The sequence below is a fragment of the Phalacrocorax aristotelis genome, chromosome 1, assembly GCF_949628215.1.
Source record: "Phalacrocorax aristotelis chromosome 1, bGulAri2.1, whole genome shotgun sequence".
In the NCBI taxonomy this organism is placed as follows: Eukaryota; Metazoa; Chordata; class Aves; order Suliformes; family Phalacrocoracidae; genus Phalacrocorax; species Phalacrocorax aristotelis.
This window is the reverse complement of record NC_134276.1, coordinates 132,482,371-132,499,270: the sequence shown is the minus strand read 5'-3', so window position 1 is coordinate 132,499,270 and position 16,900 is coordinate 132,482,371. Positions and strand designations below refer to the sequence as shown.

At 47.3% G+C, this 16,900-nt stretch overlaps 1 protein-coding gene across 8 annotated transcripts; it reads left to right on the top strand.

Moving 5' to 3' along the window:
- The first annotated feature begins 123 nt into the window (after positions 1-123).
- Positions 124-9,372, top strand: LPAR5 (lysophosphatidic acid receptor 5). 8 transcript variants are annotated; one of them, XM_075108343.1, is made up of 5 exons: positions 125-271; positions 1,477-1,771; positions 6,865-6,998; positions 7,758-8,047; positions 8,168-9,372. In XM_075108343.1, the coding sequence occupies exon 5, from the start codon at positions 8,173-8,175 to the stop codon at positions 9,187-9,189; it is 1,017 nt and encodes a 338-aa protein (XP_074964444.1). In that variant the 5' UTR covers positions 125-271; positions 1,477-1,771; positions 6,865-6,998; positions 7,758-8,047; positions 8,168-8,172; the 3' UTR covers positions 9,190-9,372. The 8 variants fall into 8 exon arrangements, with proteins under 8 accessions (XP_074964410.1, XP_074964444.1, XP_074964436.1 ...); XM_075108309.1 differs by having other exon boundaries at positions 124-211; positions 7,758-9,372; XM_075108335.1 differs by lacking the exon at positions 6,865-6,998.
- The last annotated feature ends 7,528 nt before the right edge of the window (positions 9,373-16,900 follow it).

Here is a 16,900-nt window from a genome sequence, read left to right as displayed (position 1 = left end):
TCATTCTGTTGGGTCCTTGCTCCTGTTTTCTGGAGTCAGCACTCTGGGGTGGCAGGCATGTTGGGATCTGCAGCATCAGGGTGTAGCCTCCGATACACACCCCAGTAATCTGGTCTTACCTGCTGTCGACTCAGACAGCAGTGACGAAATGCCAGGGGTTGTGCTGCTCTTCCCCACAAGCTGAGCCTCCAGGAGACAGCAAGGGGCAAAGGTGTGAGCCCACCTGGGGGGGAGATGGAGTTTGTGGGCTGATGCACTGAGACCTGGTGAGGTGAGTGAACCTGGCTGAGTGAGGGATGATGTGGGGCAGGGTGGGCTCGCAGGCTAGGCTAAGTGCCACCACGTCCTCCTCTTCTAACACACAGTAAAGCCAGGACTGCCAGGCTCAGCCAGGTGCATGCACATGGGAGGGGGGCTGGGGACGGGGGGTGGGGTGGGGAGGGCTGCAGGGGAAGGGAAAGTTCCCACAAAGAGTGTCAGAGATTCCTTTTGCAAAGGGAGAAAGAACTCACTCCCCAGTATATCTGCACACCTTTACTGGTACCAGTGTCTTGACAGGAACAGAAGAGACGCAAAAAGCTGTGAGAACAAAGATCCCAGCAGCTAGGAATTGAGAAGGGGGTCTGGTTAAAAAAGAGAGGGACTAAAATGGAGCAGGGTGAGATCAGTGGTTCGGGTGCTATTGTACCCTCCAAGGATTTATGAGCAGCAGGAACATATATCCCTTGGCATGTCACTCCCTGAATGAGGAGGCAGTGATGCAGAACAAGGGACGCAGGGAGTGAGAAAGTCAAACACCAGCAGCAACAGCCAGCAGGCAGAGGAGCCGGGCAGGGGCTGTAGAGAAAGGAGCCCACCTTCTTCTAAGTGCAGCAGCTCCTGGGGGAGCATTAGGACTATCCCCATGACCAGTGTCTTCTTCCAGGTGTGCTGGGACTGGTAAAGCAGAAATAGGACTTGAAACAGCAGAGTTCCAGATGGGCTCTGCAGAAGGGCAGATCCCTTCCCGTCTACACCTGGCAGTGCTAGGTCGCAGATGTCCTGCTAAATCAGCCCTTGCACTTCCTTAGCACTGCGCCTCCTGTAGCCTTGAATGACAGGGACTGACATCTGCGGCAAACATGCCTTTGCCTGCCACAGGCACTGACACATGCCAGCGGTGCACAGCTGGGTTCCTGGGCAGGAGCTCATCCCCAAAGTGCCCAAGCCCATGGGGTTGACAGGACTCTGAGCCTTGGTGCTGGCTAGTGATTAAATCAGCTTTGCTCTCACTTCCCATATTTCACTTCTACCTCCTCTTTGGCAATATCTTGGGGCGAGTGATGTTTTTAATCTTCATCTGTCAGTCCTGGGAGTGGCTAAGTTAGTATGAGAGCAAAGATGAGCGAGTATTTGGCACTATGACACAGGGCAGGTCTCCTCAGTTGCAATGACACCTGGGTGTTGCTTCTTTCATGGTTACATTTGCTTTCACAGGATGTGTTTTAGCTTATCAGCTTTGGATAGCAAAGTTCATGCTTTGCGGCCAGCCAGAAGTGCATCCGGAAGTGAGAAAGGAGGAGAAATGAACTGCAGCATAACAAACATAGAACCAGCGATGGTGTGGTAGCAGACAGCTGTGTTTTGGATAAGCAAGTAGCCAAAGAGGCCACCTGGCTCTGTTTTGATTCCAGCTGCTTGCAGTTTTGGTGCCTGGATTGAGACCTCTGCAATGACAGTGATCGCTAGCCAGCAAGCCCACGTGCACCCTTGGCTCTTCACCAGCAGAGAGGTAAGCGAGATAGAAACATCTAGAGAGCTGGACGGTCTAGGAACACTGGGCACTGGTCCCCACCAGCTGCTGTGCATGTGCTGCCAAACCTGACCACAGGGCACTGGGGAACCCACTACGTCTCTCCAGTTGCCTAGTGAACCTAGAGGTACAAGGCAAATCTCAGTATTTATTCAAATGGAGGCTTTCTTTGGGATCCTGTGATACTAAAAGCACAGGCAGCTGGCAGAGCTTATTTTCCAAGGTGCCCACAACGGAAGTCCTCTTCCATGGGGCCCTCAGGAGATGAAGGGAGTGACACCTCTAGGAAGTAGGCAGTAGCAGTGCAATCAGATCTTGAGAGTTAAATACGGAGGTATCAGCTTTGATGTCATGCATATCTCATTAAAAACAAGCCTTCCTTAGTCTTGAATGTCTTCATGGTTCTAACCATCACAATAATCTAAATTTTTGGTTAGAAAAAAGGTGAAAAGTGGGGCTTAAATGTCACCTACGGCAGGTAAAAAGTGTCCACATTTATGAAAAAATACATCTTCAATTTCTAAAGCAAAGTTGGGTAGATTTTTTGAGGTCTGGTGCACTCTTCGTTTCTTCCTCTTGGTTTCAGATTTACGAAGCGAGCTTGTGCAGTTTGTATTTCCAGATGCACTGCTTTGCACTGCAATGCCACACTCTCTGTCTGCATCCCCAGAACAGCCCCAAAGTGCTCCCGGGTTTAAGTGACAAGTCAGTCTTGGAAACACCGTGCAGCATGCTTGGCAAGGTTTTTCTAGCTGTCTTTTTCCACCTCATTTCTCAGCCCCATGCATAACCTTGTGTCCCACCATGCTGCGCTCCTTCATAATTTTTGCAGTGCTAGGAAGTCAGTGGCTATCAGTGAGACAGTGTCAAGAGAGAAGATACCCAGGACCAGGCAGTGAGATGCCAGACATATATCTCATATCAGGGCACACTTGTCTGTTCCAGTCCCTGTATGCAAGTACAGCTAGGGTTTCCTACCCCAAAAAAGAAAAAACTCAAAATCTCCATGGCTTTGCATGTCCTTTGGGGACGCCTTGACTGCCAGCTGTTTTGCTGCCTCTGGAAAGAGGTGCCTACCCTGGACCCAACCTCTGGCTCATCTCAGTCCAGCACTGCACTCCAGCCAGGGCCCTGGGCAGCTCCCAAGCACATGGGGGAGGTATGTGGCTGTCATCCAAGTGGGGTGGTCACAGGAGGGGTGTGGGGGAGAGGAGGACAGTGTATTCTTTTCAACTGTTTTTTGTGGTTGTCTGCCCATCCTCCAGTACCATATTCTCCTCTCTTCTCACACAGCGACAGCAGTCAACATTGCTCCCACCTTACACCTTTACCAGCACCTCTTGCTCACTCACCGGTGTTTTCCCTTCCTTTTAGTTTGTGCAGCTCCTCCTCCCTTGCAGCAGTTGCTCATAGTGTGTGTGTGTGTGTGTACAGGCACACATGTACATATGTCATTCCCTCTGTCCCCCCTCCCAAAGCAAGAATACTAGCAACAAATTAATTTTCCAACTGAAAACAGGAAGAAATATCTGCCTAGGTAGTACGTGTGGTCTGAGTTCTTTTCTGTCCCTGCTGGAGAAAAGCCATGGTCTGGGTAGATGGTCTTCAGAGGCTCACATTGATCTTCACTGAGAGGTAAAAATATGCTTCCTCCACTTCCTGGGTCATGTACGGTCAGTTACCAAACAGAAAGTTCCTTCAGGGTTTCAAGATAGCATGTCATTGTGAGGTGGAGGATGATTGAGCTGTGGTACTGTTGCCTCTTTGCACAGCTGATGACTTGAAGACCTCTCAGCAGCTTTCCTGTAGAGCAGTGAGGACTTGAGGTTCTTCTAGAGACAGCCACAAAGAATATGGCCTGTGGCTCTCAGACATTAACCAACAAGGAAGAACAATGCAACCAATTTCAGCTCTTCTGTCTTCCCACTACCAACCTGCTTTACCCATAGCTTTCTTCTTCAGTGAGGGACAGTCAAAACAGTACCTCCAGAGCTCTGCAGAGAAATGCTCCATTCCCACAGCTTCATCTTTCCAAAGACTGTGCATGTATGCATTTCGTTTCAGGTCTCTGAGACCTTGATTACACTATCTGTTATGTCAAATCTGAGACTGTCAGCTTAACTTCAATAACACCACCATTAGTGGATTCTTGCTTCTGTGTTTCCACCCACAAAAAAAAAAATCCCCTCAAAAGAACCCAATCTATTTTTCACTCTCAGTGAGCTTTGCTGCCAGTTTAGAATTCTGCTCTTTGGTGTCTCAAAGAATGTAGGGCTAGTATGTAAGGAAAGACCACTCAGAAAAAAAAGAAAAGGTGATGGTGGGCAAAAACTAAACAGATTTCTTGCACTGGTGTTCATGGCAGGAAAGCCTGTGAGACTTCCATGGCAGAAACTCTCTTTACAGGCAAATTCATCAAAGGACTGTCTCTGATCAAAATGGTGGTGGGAATGGTTATGGAGCAGCAATATGAACTGAGCAGTGTCTGAAACTACATGGCTTCTACCCCAGAGATCTGAAAAAAACTGAAGGGTGAAGGTCCTGACTAACTGTGGTATAGAAACATTTGCTTAACATTGCTTTTAAAGGCTCACTAGCAGACACAATTTGAGAAAAGGTCTCTTGGGGAGTTTCAGACCAGGGAGCTTGATGTCTGTGGTGAACAAATTAGTAGAAGTTATAATAAAGGAAAAAATCAATTGGCATGCAGTCACATCTAATTACTGGGGAAGAGACGTCATGGCTTTTATAAAGGCATGTTGCGCCTCACAGTCGTTCTTTGGAGGAGTCAACAAGCATGTGAAGAGTGGCCCATGTGGATTTCCAAAAGGCTTTCCAAAGGGCTCTCACCAATGGTGCTTAAAGAAATTTAGAAAACAAGGTTTCTACCTTGGAAAAAAGTGCCTAAAAGACAGGACAGAGAGTAAGAGTAGATGGTCAGTTTTCTCAGCGGAGTTCTAAGACACCAGTGCTGGGGCTTGGATAGTTTGACTTATTCATGAGGGATGAATAATGAAATAACAGATCTGCTGGAGACATAAAATTATTCAAGTTAGAAAAGAAGAAGGTTGGCTGCAAAGAACTGCAGTGTGAGTGACTGGCCTTAAAATAACAGCTGAAATTTCATCTAGTTAAGTGAAGAGAAAAACCAATCTGAACTGACCATTATCCCTATCAAATGAGATCTGCGCCTACTCAGCTCAGTGTATTCACATCATCAACATTGTGTATGTTTTGAGCACCCCACCACAGAGGTCACAAAAGCTATAGCAGAATTAGAAAGGTTCTGAGAAGGGCAACAAGAACAGAATGGCTCCTCTATGAGGAACAACTATGAAGATAATGACCCTTTAGCCTAAAAAAAAAAAGTTACTGAGGGGAAACGTGGTAGTTGTTTCTAAAATCATGAGGGATAAGAAGGTGAATAGGGAAGATTTTTCTACTGTCTCTTCCAGTACTAGAACTAGGAACTGAATCTAGCAAGTGGTGATTCAAAAATGAGTACAAGGAAGTGGTTCTTAACCTGAGATGCAGTTAAGCTGTGGAACTCCTTGCCACTCCTGGCACTGGATGTTTTTGATGGCAAATTTTACATGGACTCAAAAAGCAACCGGAAAAAAATAATGGAAGAATTCCCTGAGGACTACTGAATACAAATAGGTCACCTCTGGGTCAGGAAATCCCTGGCCTGCAATATGCTGGAAGCAGGAAGAGAACTCGAGGGAGCATAACTACATGATTGCACTGTTCTTACATTATACCTTCACCATCCATGATTTGAGACAGACTACTAGTTGTAGATAGACCACTTATCTCACACAGTACAAACTGTGCTTACATATTATATTCCCTAGAGGTGTTTATTGAATACCTCTTGATTAAAAAAGCTTGTCTGTGGAGACAAGTCACCTTCACCTGACAGCTGGCTGGTCTGGGGACACATGTTAGAGCAGGTCATGGTCTCTCACAGAGCCTCAGTCTCACTCTCTTTGTCTTGGTCAAGACGAAGGTCTCACCACTCTGTTCAGACTGCAGTCATTGCAAGGTTTTGGCTCTGGAAAAAGCTGGCATACCTCCTTGAGATTTTTTGAAGCATCTCATCATTTCACAACATGCTTGCACATTTGCCTTGTCTTGCTGGATTATTATATTATTATTTTTATATATTTTGTTATTATATTTTAAACTTATGCAAGTCTTCGCACAAAATTTTCATCCAGCATTGCCAAAGAAGGGTGAAAGCCACTCAGATGTAGCTTGACAAACCAGCAGAAGTTCCTCTAAGAAAATTGCTCAACAACACAAAAGGAAGGGCAAATTGATAGCTGTCTACTCGCCCATATTAGACTTCCACTTTCATTGTTTAGCATATTGACAGAATTAATCTTTTTGTACCTATGAGGTCAGCACACACTTCTTCTGTCTTTAATAGATCCTCCCTCTAGATCTGTGCATCACCCCACAAACGCCATCCAGAAGGTCTGACATGCCTGTCAAGCCTGTCAAGTTGCTGAGTAGCTTCCTCTTACAGTAATACCAAACTTAGTTAAAAATTTCCTTTAGACAGAAAATTCTACTTTCCTTTTGAGGTAAATCACACTCTACCTGGGCTCTGTGAAGGAGTCCCTATCTAACCCCTGCAAGCAGCTATGGGGAATTCCATCATATCTACCAACCATCCAGTTTTAGGATCATAGAATAATTAAGGCAGTCTCTAGTCCAACCTCCTACTCAAAATAGGTCAGCTATCAGATCAGAGAAGTTTAGTCTGCACTTTATAGAATCTGGTCTTGAATACCTCCAAGGATGGAGACTCCACAACCACTTGCGGAAATCCATTGCAATGCCTGACTGTCCTTACAGTGAAAACATTTTTCCCTATATCCAGTCTGAATACCTGTTGCTTCAATTTATGCCCATTGCCTTTTGTCTCCCTGCCATGCTTCACTGTGAACAGCTAACTGTCCTCTTCCAGTAACCACCCTGCAGGTATGGGGAGGCTGCTATTATATTCCCTGGAGCCTTCTCTTCTCCAGCTGAACAAGCACAGTTCCCTTAACATCTCCTTGCAGGACAAGTGTTCCAGCCCCGTGATCTTTTTGATGGCCTTCCACTGGACTCAATCCAGTTGATCAATGTTTGGCAGGGCAGTGCTACCATTAGTATCTATATTGGTTACCAGTCTGACACCACTTCGGAGTCACAGGTATGTTTGTCCACATGAATCCCATGGCTCTTCCTGCTTTACTGTGTGCTCCATTACCTGGGTGTGCTGCTCTGTGTTTGTGGGACATGGGCTGCTTCATGCTTTATGGTGTTGTAAGCAGGAAAATGATCTGAGGACATCCAATCCAAATAGACACCACTGGTCTCATGCAAGAGAGAATACCAAAGGAATGGTATGAATGTAAGCCACAGAAGGAACTCCAACTAGCTGGGGCTCAGGTTTATGTGGGTTGTTTCACCTAGGAAAAGGAGCTAGGGTGGAGTCAAGTCTAACTAGTGTAATTCTTTTTATCTGCAATGTATGTACAAAGTCCTGTTTCTCCGATATAAAACAATACTATGCAGTTTTTATTTTAAGTTCCTTCCAGTCAGCATTTTTCCCTCAAAATGTTTGCTTTCTTCTTTTTCTTTCTGTCTTTTTTTTTCCTCGAGCTGCCTTGACTGCTTTCCCCATGTGATCTTGTGCTGCCCCTTTCTTGTATATATGTGATTTCAGCAGTGATCAAAGTAACGTGCATTTTCTGGGGCTGAGCGATAAATGATTCTGTACAACAATTACCTTCTCTGTGCTCTGGCTTCTTCTGCCATGTAACTGCTCACTTTTCTACTGCCCATTTTTCTTAGTCTTTTGATTTCTTTGTGAGTTCTTGCAGCAGAAGCCATCATGGTGGGATTTTGACTTTTCAAGAGATTTCCCCCTCACTTAAACTCTCCTATCTTGGACTTCCACTTTGACCAGGAACTGTGCTGACATTTGACAACTGGCAGTGACCCTCCATTGCATCAGCATCCCCACAACCACTGGAAAGAATTGCTGAACTAGAGGCAGAAGCTGACTACACTACCATCCCTGCCAGATGACCACTGACCAGCAATCCAAAGCAGCACCAGTCAAGAGAGAGATACGCCCACCTGCCTCCCAGCCGCAGATGAGGAGAATGACCTGCCCATAGCTTCTTAGAGGGGAATGACTTCTCTCTGTGCTTTTATTTGTGCCTCCTTAGCCCACCAGCCGGCTCAGCCATCTCAGTGAGACCCTTCCCCGATCCCCGCTGGGCATGTCAGCTTCCAATGTGTCTCAGACATGCAAGGATTACAGCTTCAACCACCACTTCCTCCTGCCTGGCTACATCCTGATATTCATTACAGGTTTGATGCTGAACATGATGGCCCTTTGGATATTCATCCGCTACTTGCGCCTGAAGTCTGTAGTGATGATCTACATGTTCAACCTGGCCATAAGTGACCTCACCTTCACACTCCCTCTGCCACTGCGACTCTACTACTATTCCAACCATCACTGGCCCTTTGGTAACACCCTGTGTCAGGTCTCTGGCTCTGTCTTTCAGATCAATATGTATGGTAGCTGCCTCTTCCTCATGTGCATCAACCTGGATCGCTATGTTGCCATTGTCCACCCGCTTCGCTGGCGGCACCTGCGGCGCCCCAAGGTGGCCAAGCTCCTTTGCCTGTTTGTCTGGGTTGTGATCTTCATGGGCTCTATCCCCACTGCCATAGTCCACAAGCAAAACCACTGTGAGGAACACAACCAGACCACTTATCTGTGCTTTGAAAGCTTTAGTAACGACATATGGCAGCATAACCTCTTCCCCCTAGTTGTCCTGGCTGAAATCTTGGGGTTTCTCCTGCCTCTCAGCTCTGTGACATACTGCTCAATTCGAATCTTTCAGGAGCTCTGCCAGGACAGCCAAACGAAGACCCTGAGACAGCAGAAGACTGTCCGTCTCCTCTTTGTCAATCTGGTCATCTTTATCATCTGCTTTGTGCCTTACAACACTACCCTGGCAGTTTATGGGATGATAAAGGCCCAGGTGATGAAGGTAGAGGAACAAACAAAGGCCTCCGTGCGCCAAGTGTTAATTACAACAATGCTGTTGGCCAGCATGAACTGCATGCTGGACCCCCTGATCTACTACTTTAGTACTGAGGGTTTCCGTAACACCCTTAAGAAAATGCGGAGGGGACAAGCCTGGGACTCAGACATAGGGACGCTTAAGAATCAGGTTGTGGAGAATAAGTCATCCCGAGTCCATGCTGTCTCAGAAGTAAAACAATTCCCCGCTGAAAAGTTTATCCGTCCCAATGAATCTTTGCCACCACTTCCTACTGCAGTATTTTTGAATAGCCCTATTGAGGACTCGGAAATATAACCACAGAAAGGTCACACCATTGCAGGGTCACCCATTCAATAATTACAGCAAGACTGAGGGAGACAGCTCAGGGTAACTTAGTGAACTGTTTGAGGGAGCACAGCAGACTGTATGTGGGTGAACATGATGATACAAACCTGAAGGATGATAGGTTGTTTTGAATAAACAGAGGTGTCTTGGTGATGTGGTCCCACCTGACTCTTTTGGTACAGGAAACATAATGGGGAACAAGGACTTGAAACAAACCTAGTGTGTCTAGGTCTGGTCTGCACAGGTTCCTATAGCAAGTCCATCCTGCCTGAGAAGCTCCTGGCTGCACTGTAATGTGAAGCAGTCCTAGTGTTAATCAGAGCGCAGATGTGGTGCTCACTGCTGACAGACTGAATTTAGTGGTAAAGACTGAGGGAAACACTGGGGTTGTTTTTTTAACTAGATGCTTCAATTTGAGTCTTAAATCCAGCTTGGGACACCTAAATAAGTGCCTTAATTTTACAAAAGAGTTGAAGCATTTAGCAACCCTTGTTGGGGTCAAGGAGAATAGCTGGGTGTTTAGTACTCTTGCAGAAAATTGGTTTCTAATTGTGTAGTAAGTCACAGACCTTAGCAAAACAATCTTCAGGAGGTATGTCAAATGTGCTTGTGCAGCTGTACACACACACACGCAGCACAATGGCTATACATTTACTTAAAGCAAAATGGCTTGGGAAACACTAGCACACTGAAAAATACACCCAGCATTCATAAAGGCCCCAGAAAAAAGAGGATACCAATACTGTTGTCATTTCTGAAGCTCACATTGGCATTAGTGCTTTTGCACTTTCTTGTCACTCGGCCATAGGGTAATTGATTTCAGGACTGAGAGATTTTCACTGTTAAAAAGAAATGATGTCACAGAATGAGTCTGCAGTGAAATATATTTGCTTGCACTGTTTGTACATGCTTTTTCAGCCTGCACTGTATGCGAAAGCCCTATAAATCTCCCCAGAAGTGAGAGACCCAGCTGTACACGGGCAGTGCCAGAAACCCCAGTTACTCACTCCTGCTAGTGACCAAGGGTTGCCTTTCCACCTGCACGGCAAAACAGCCTCTCTGTGGCTTCTAGCAGCACTCAGGCTATCCCAGAGCGGGTGCATTATGGTATATTGTAATTTGGGGGAAAATGTTAAAGGAATGGTAAGGGAAAGTGACAAGAAATGCTGTTCAGAGTAAAGCCCTGGTTCTTGGACTTCTAAATTAGCAGTGAATCTTATTCCAAGTCCCTACCTCATGACTGCTGCGGGAATAAATGCATTTGCAATGCATCATGGTTTTGTGTTACAATACAGTTTTGAAGACACAGGGTTTTAAATCCATCCTTCCAGTCTCCCTTGAAGACCCTCTCTTTTACTACAGGTGATTGTAGAAGCAGGTCTTTAAGAAGACCTGTAGAAGATGATGAGCCTCTCCAGAGAGATATCCTTGTGTGACAGGCCACCCTACATAGGCCAGCTCTGTCCCCTTTCTCAGCCCGTGCATCACCAGCAGACCAGCCTTGAAATATGACTACAGATGAAGGACATTTAACGGTGTCCAAGAGATACAGTGAGAGGTGGAGAAGGGCTTGCAGGGCAGTTGGTATTTCTGTTTTGAAAATTCAGGACTATTATGTGAACGCGAATCATTTGTGACACAGTACAACTCGAGCGGAAACAGAGCTGTGGGTATACCTTCTGCTAGGGTCTGATGTTACCCTTTTGTTCTGGGATTTATGAGGTAGTGGAGTGAACAACTGCACTGTTGTCCATTTCTGCATCTTCCTCCACCTTCCTCTTTCCTAGACCCCTTTCCTTGTCCCTGTTCCTCTGGTCCTTTCTCCCCTCCCCAGATCTAATATGTCATGCACCCAAGCATCAACACAATGTTTTCACTGCCGTTTTCTTCCCTGCACAGAGAAGTTGATTCTTTTTCTTTCCTTTTAACTTGGCTAGAGCACTGTCAGAGACTCACAGAAAGATTTGGGTGGGAAGGGACCTGCAGAGGTTTCTACCCCAACTCCCTGCTCACAGCAGGTTGTTGTGGGCAGCAAGGGCTGGCTGCTCCCCAAAGGAAGGGCAGCTGAGAGCCAGGCATGGTAACAAGGCAGGCATAGGAAAGGTCTTCCCCAGCAAGGTTCCCATCCCACAGCACCTGCGCAAGGTGAGCAACGCAGGTACAATGATGGTAGCCAAGTTCAGCTGAGAATCCAGATCGTCAGATCATCACCATGGGCAGGTCCAAGGTCAAAATGAGAAGTCAAGTCAGCATCAGGATCAGTTCTGGAGGCAATAATCAGGGTGAGCCACAGTCCAGCAATTGCCAGACAAGTCCATCATGATAAGGCAGGCCTCGGGTCAAGGCAGGAAGTCTTTTAATGGGTCTAGATCAACACAGTCCATGGTCAGGCATGGGCAAGGCTGCTCAGGCAGGAGCCAAGGGCAAGAGTACCAGCTTAAAAGCAGCTCCTGGGGCAGGGGGTCAGCCCTGGCTGAGGCTCCAGCAGAGCCTTGTGGAAACTCTCCCCAAAGTCACCAGAGGGAACGGGCAGCCTTCAGCCACACTCTCTCTGACCTGGCCCCAAGCTCACACAGCCAAAGCCCCAGGAGCAGGGAGGATGCACTTGGGACCCTGAGCTGGTTCAGGTTGCTCAGGGCCTCATACATGTGTCTTCTGAGCACCTCCAAAGATGGATATTCTCAGCCTCTTGGGGCACCCACACCAGTGCTGAAACATGCCCTGGGGAGAGGCTCTTCCTAATGCTCAGCAGGAATCTCCCTTGTTGCAAGTCATGGCTGTTGCCTCATGTGCTTTCTCAGGGCCACTGTGAGCAGAGTCTGGCTCCACCTTCTCCGTACCCTCCCTTTAGGTAGTGGAAGACAGCAGTTAGGTCTCCCTCGACCTCTTCTTCCCCAGACTCAACAGACTCGGCTCCCTCAGCCTCTCCTCACTGACCACCTGCTACAGCTGCCTCAGTGATCGTCTGTGGGACCGTCCACAGTTTGTTGATCTCTCTCCTGTACTTGTGGACCCAGTTCTGCACAGGTGCTGAATAAAGAGCAGTAATCATTTCTTTCCACTTGCTGGCTGCACTCTTGCTAACAGCACCCAGGGTGTGGGAGCATCAGCAAAAGAACCTAGGGTGGTGCTCCCTGGACACCAGTGCCTGGTAACAGAGGAGACCTCTGGGAGGTATGTTCACCATCCTTGTACAGGTGTCCCCAGGGCATGCTTCTACAGTTGGCATCCTCACAGAGGCACCTGACTTCCCCAGGTTGGGGCAAACAGCAATCTTTCAAAGGCCTGCAAGCTTGCCAAGTACGAATGAAATGTCAGGTGGCAGACACCACTCCTATGTAGGAGGTGACTCCTCTGCCTAAGATACAGTATCCTCCCCAAAACACAACACAGAACTTCTCAAAAAGAACATGAGAAAACAACATATTTTCTTATAGCTTGATTCCTGAAAATAGCAGAACTATTTTTACCTGGAACATTTTATATATATTCCACCTCCAGCAGAGGAGATTTTAGCTCAAATATTTTGACAAAATTATAAATAACAGAAAAGCTGATCTCTTAATGGATCTCATCAACCAGTTTAACAATAAAGGGGGCTGCTGGTCATGCTACATGCAGCAGAAAAGTTCCTGACTTTGGGTTTCTGAAGGCTTTCCTTAATGGTTATATATAGGCAATAGTGTGGCCAGTGGGGACTATTGGGTTTTGTCCTTTGGCTTTTAAATCATTTTCAGCTTGCATTGGATTTGTCTCATTTTTGAGGATTCTAGTCAAATTTAATTGCTTTGGATTCTGGAGAGGGATTTTGGTTATTTTTCATGTCTGCCAGACAGAATGAGTGTTAGCTAGGTCTTCTGCTTCTGGGTTTTTGCCTTTGTTAGCCTGAATTTTTTTATTCCATCATATGGTGATAGAGAACATGCATGTGCTGTCTCTCAGTGAAATGAGTCACTCACCCTATCTTGCTTTATAGCTTCTATTTAATGAGTATATATAAAAAAGTCAAACAAACAAGTCTGAAAGTCCTTGGGTGTGATGGTGTCCAACAATACCAATTGCTACAAAACAGAACCACTTTAAAGCATGCATTTAAAACAACAGGAACAAACTCCATGAAGCAATGGTATTCAAGAAAGGAAAGTTAAATGGGAATATAAGCTCAGCAAAGTCTTTTCAACCTGTGTAATTGACCCTCTATGTCCTACTGAGATAATTCTTGCATTAGTATTCTCGCTAAGTATGTCAGGGGTAAAAGATGCTGTTCATTGCTCCCCTGCACTTTGTGTCATTCACAGAGGTGAACATTAAACAAATGTCTTCTTATCAAGTAAGGCTGAACAAGTGAAAGGTCAGAGAGATGGCAAAGGAGCACAGAATGCCTATTCTATACAGATCAGACAGGGTATCTGCAAAAATGCATAAATATATTAGAATTTGTTGTGGTTTGTCCCCAGCCAGCAACCAAGCACCGCACAGCCACCTGCTCTCTTCCCCCTCCCATGGTGGGATGAGGGAGAGAATCAGAAGAGTAAAAGTGAGAAAACTTGTGGGTTGAGATAAAGGCAGTTTAATAGGGAAAGCAAAAGCCGCGCGCACAAGCAAAGCAAACCCAGGAATTCATTTACTGCTTCCCATGGGCAGGCAGGTGTTCAGCCATCTCCAGGAAAGTAGGTCTCCATCACGCGCAACAGTTACTTGGGAAGACAAACGCCATCACTCCGAATGTCCCCCCTTTCCTCCTTCTTCCCCCAGCTTTATATACTGAGCATGATATCATATGGTGTGGGATATCCTTTTGGTCAGTTTGGGTCAGCTGTCCTGGCTGTGTCCCGTCCCAGCTTCTTGTGCACCCCCAGCCTGCTCGCCGGTGGGGTGGTGTGAGAATCAGAAAAGGCCTTGACTCTATGTAAGCACTGCTCAGCAGTAACAAAAACATCCCTGTGTTACCAACACTCTTTTCAGCACAGATCCAAAACAATGCCTCCTACTAGCTACTATGAAGAAAATTAACTCTATCCCAGCCAAAACCAGCACATGATTTCAAGTCTTTTTCCTTCCAAAACAGACATGCCACTCACTTCTGGAAATGGTTCCTTATTTGGATGATATAGAAACATTTTTTATAACTATTAATCATAATCTTAATTTTATTTTATACTTTCTAGACACCCACTGCTACTCTGCGTTCCATAAATCAGCTTGAAAAAATGTTTCACATGTCCCAGAACAAGCCAGACTTCATCTCCAAATTGTTTTTATTACTGCTTATATTCCTTCCACCATGCATTGGCTGCATGCCTCCCACCACTTGATGTGTCCCTCCAACGAAACATGCATTTTGTATTACAAACGCCCTGAGCATCTTAAGCTGTGCCTGCTTTGAGCTCAGGAGGTTATCGGCTCCCTCCCCAGGCTCTTCCCCAGTCGCTGGGAGTTAAAACAGAGATGTCCTCCAGAGGTCCTTCCAACCTAAATGATTGCAGATTCTCTGACCTTGTGTTTTAGATGCTGATCTGGGGTCTCAAACATTTTTTACCTTCTTCATTATCATTCCCACTTATAGTTGTTCTTGCCTGGATTACACTTTGTGTACCCTGTGCCTTCCAGCTGCCGCTGGAGTCTGTGATCCTGTGGCTGAGAGTGGCCAGTTTAAGCTTTGCATTTCATGAGTTCCTTTTGAAGCCTTTCTTTCAAACTCTTGCATTCTGCAATGCTAACAGAATGATGCCGTTTTCCACATTTCCATGTCACCTGCCTGTCTCTGCTCATACACTCGAAGAGATATTTGGGCATGGATCATTTTTTGTTTGGCTTGCGTAGCACTTTACAGAGTGGGATAGCAGTCTCTGAGGGCTCCCAAATAAAATGAGAAGAAATAGTGTAATATCACTGAAGCACCTGCTGTTCTGCTAATTTTTTTTTTTAGGATATTTGGAAATCTGCATGTGGTAAAGCCAGACACAGCTATCCCTGCTTTAACCTATTTCACTCAGACAGTAACAGTGACAAGGGCGCGGTGATCTAGTATTCCAGGCTAGCTGTAAAACCTCCCTGCCCTGCAAATACTACCTGCTGAAGCACAGGCAGTCACTCCCTGCTTCAGACCCTGAATTACAAGGAAACAAGAAAGTACTTTTTTCCAGGAGGGCAAGGGGTGGAGGGGAAGGATCAAACTTTTCACCACAAAGTGATGATAAGAGACCTTTCCTGACTTTATTGGGGAAAAAAGAAGAAAGAAAAAAAAAAAAAGAGGGGAAAAGGAGGAAGCAGTACTGACGTCACTGAACTACAAAGCAACCTGTCAGTGCATCAGGAACGGACTCAGATGACAGGACCAAACCCTCAGCATGCTGTGACACCGGGAACAGCCTGTCCCAGCTTCAGAGGGACACCTGCGGGTTCTCAGTCTCTTGTTCTTTGCCCTCCTAAGAGCCTGCGTGGGTAAAACACACCGAACCAGACGCAGCCAGGGTTAGCTGAAATGAGGGAGTGCTTTCACCAAAATGAATGTTTTGCGACGAAAAATTTCGTATTGACCAACATTACCGTATGCTTTCGTGATTTGGGTCGGTTGGGTTTTGGCGTTTCTTTTTTTATCTGAAACAAGAAGAGAATTTCCGAATCCAAAATGACGTGTCTATGATTGCAGCTCTACTTCCCCCGGCGACGGTGCACACAGGCACAGACACACGCGCGGCGTGTTCGGTGCTAGATACAAAGGGGGACACGGGCCCCCCCCCTCGGTGCACCGGGGCCGTTGCTGGCAGCAGAGCGGCTCCCAGCCGGGCGGAGGAGCCCGCCGCCACCGCCCCCCGCGCCCCGCCCCGCTCCCCGCCCCGCTCCCGCCCCGACCCGCGCTCTCCGCGGCCAACAGCGGCCCCCGGCGGCGGCAGCGGCGGCGGCGGGGCTCCTCGGGGCCGAACCGGCTGGGGGGCTGCGGGCACACGGCCGAGGCGGGACCACGCCCCGGGGAAGGACCGGGGGGGCTCCGCGCCATGCAGCGCCGGCCCCCTCCGAGGCGCCGCGGGGACGGTACCGCACCCGCTGCACCGGGCCGGGCCCAGAGGGCCAAAGCAGCGGGCCTGGGCCGAGGGCACCCAGCGGCTCTCCCCAGGGGGAAGCGGCTGTCGAGGGCCGGGCTGGGGCCCGCGGGTGGGACCCCGTGTCCGCGGGGCGTGCGTGAGCTCCCCTGCTAGCCGGGAGCCTCGGTCCCGGGACTGCAGCCGTCGAGGCTGGTTGCCCTGCGTTATCGTGCAGCGGGGCATGGCTCCCTGTCTTGTTCTCGCCTTTTCTCAGACCCACTCAGCCTTTGGGAAAAAGCAATTCAAAAAGAAATAAAGATGGTAGTAAAGGGAAGAAGCTGTAAAACAGAAGGAAGTAAAGGTGCAAGCGCTTCTTCCCCGGGAAGAAGGGAAGTTAATTTTGTCGTCAGGACAGCAACTCCCTCCCCCCAGTACGAGATGAACAGACACACAACAACAATAAAAGCATTTGAAAGTAATCTCGCCCATCGCACAGGTCAGTGTGTCTTCCAGGAGGGTTTTGCCTCATCAGAGCCTGGCAGATGCTGACCACGCACGTTTAGGGAGCACTGTGATAAATGAAAACACACCCAAAAAAGGTTTCAAACCCCTGCACTTAGGGTGTAGAAATGCCAGACTTAATTTTCTCCTTGTGG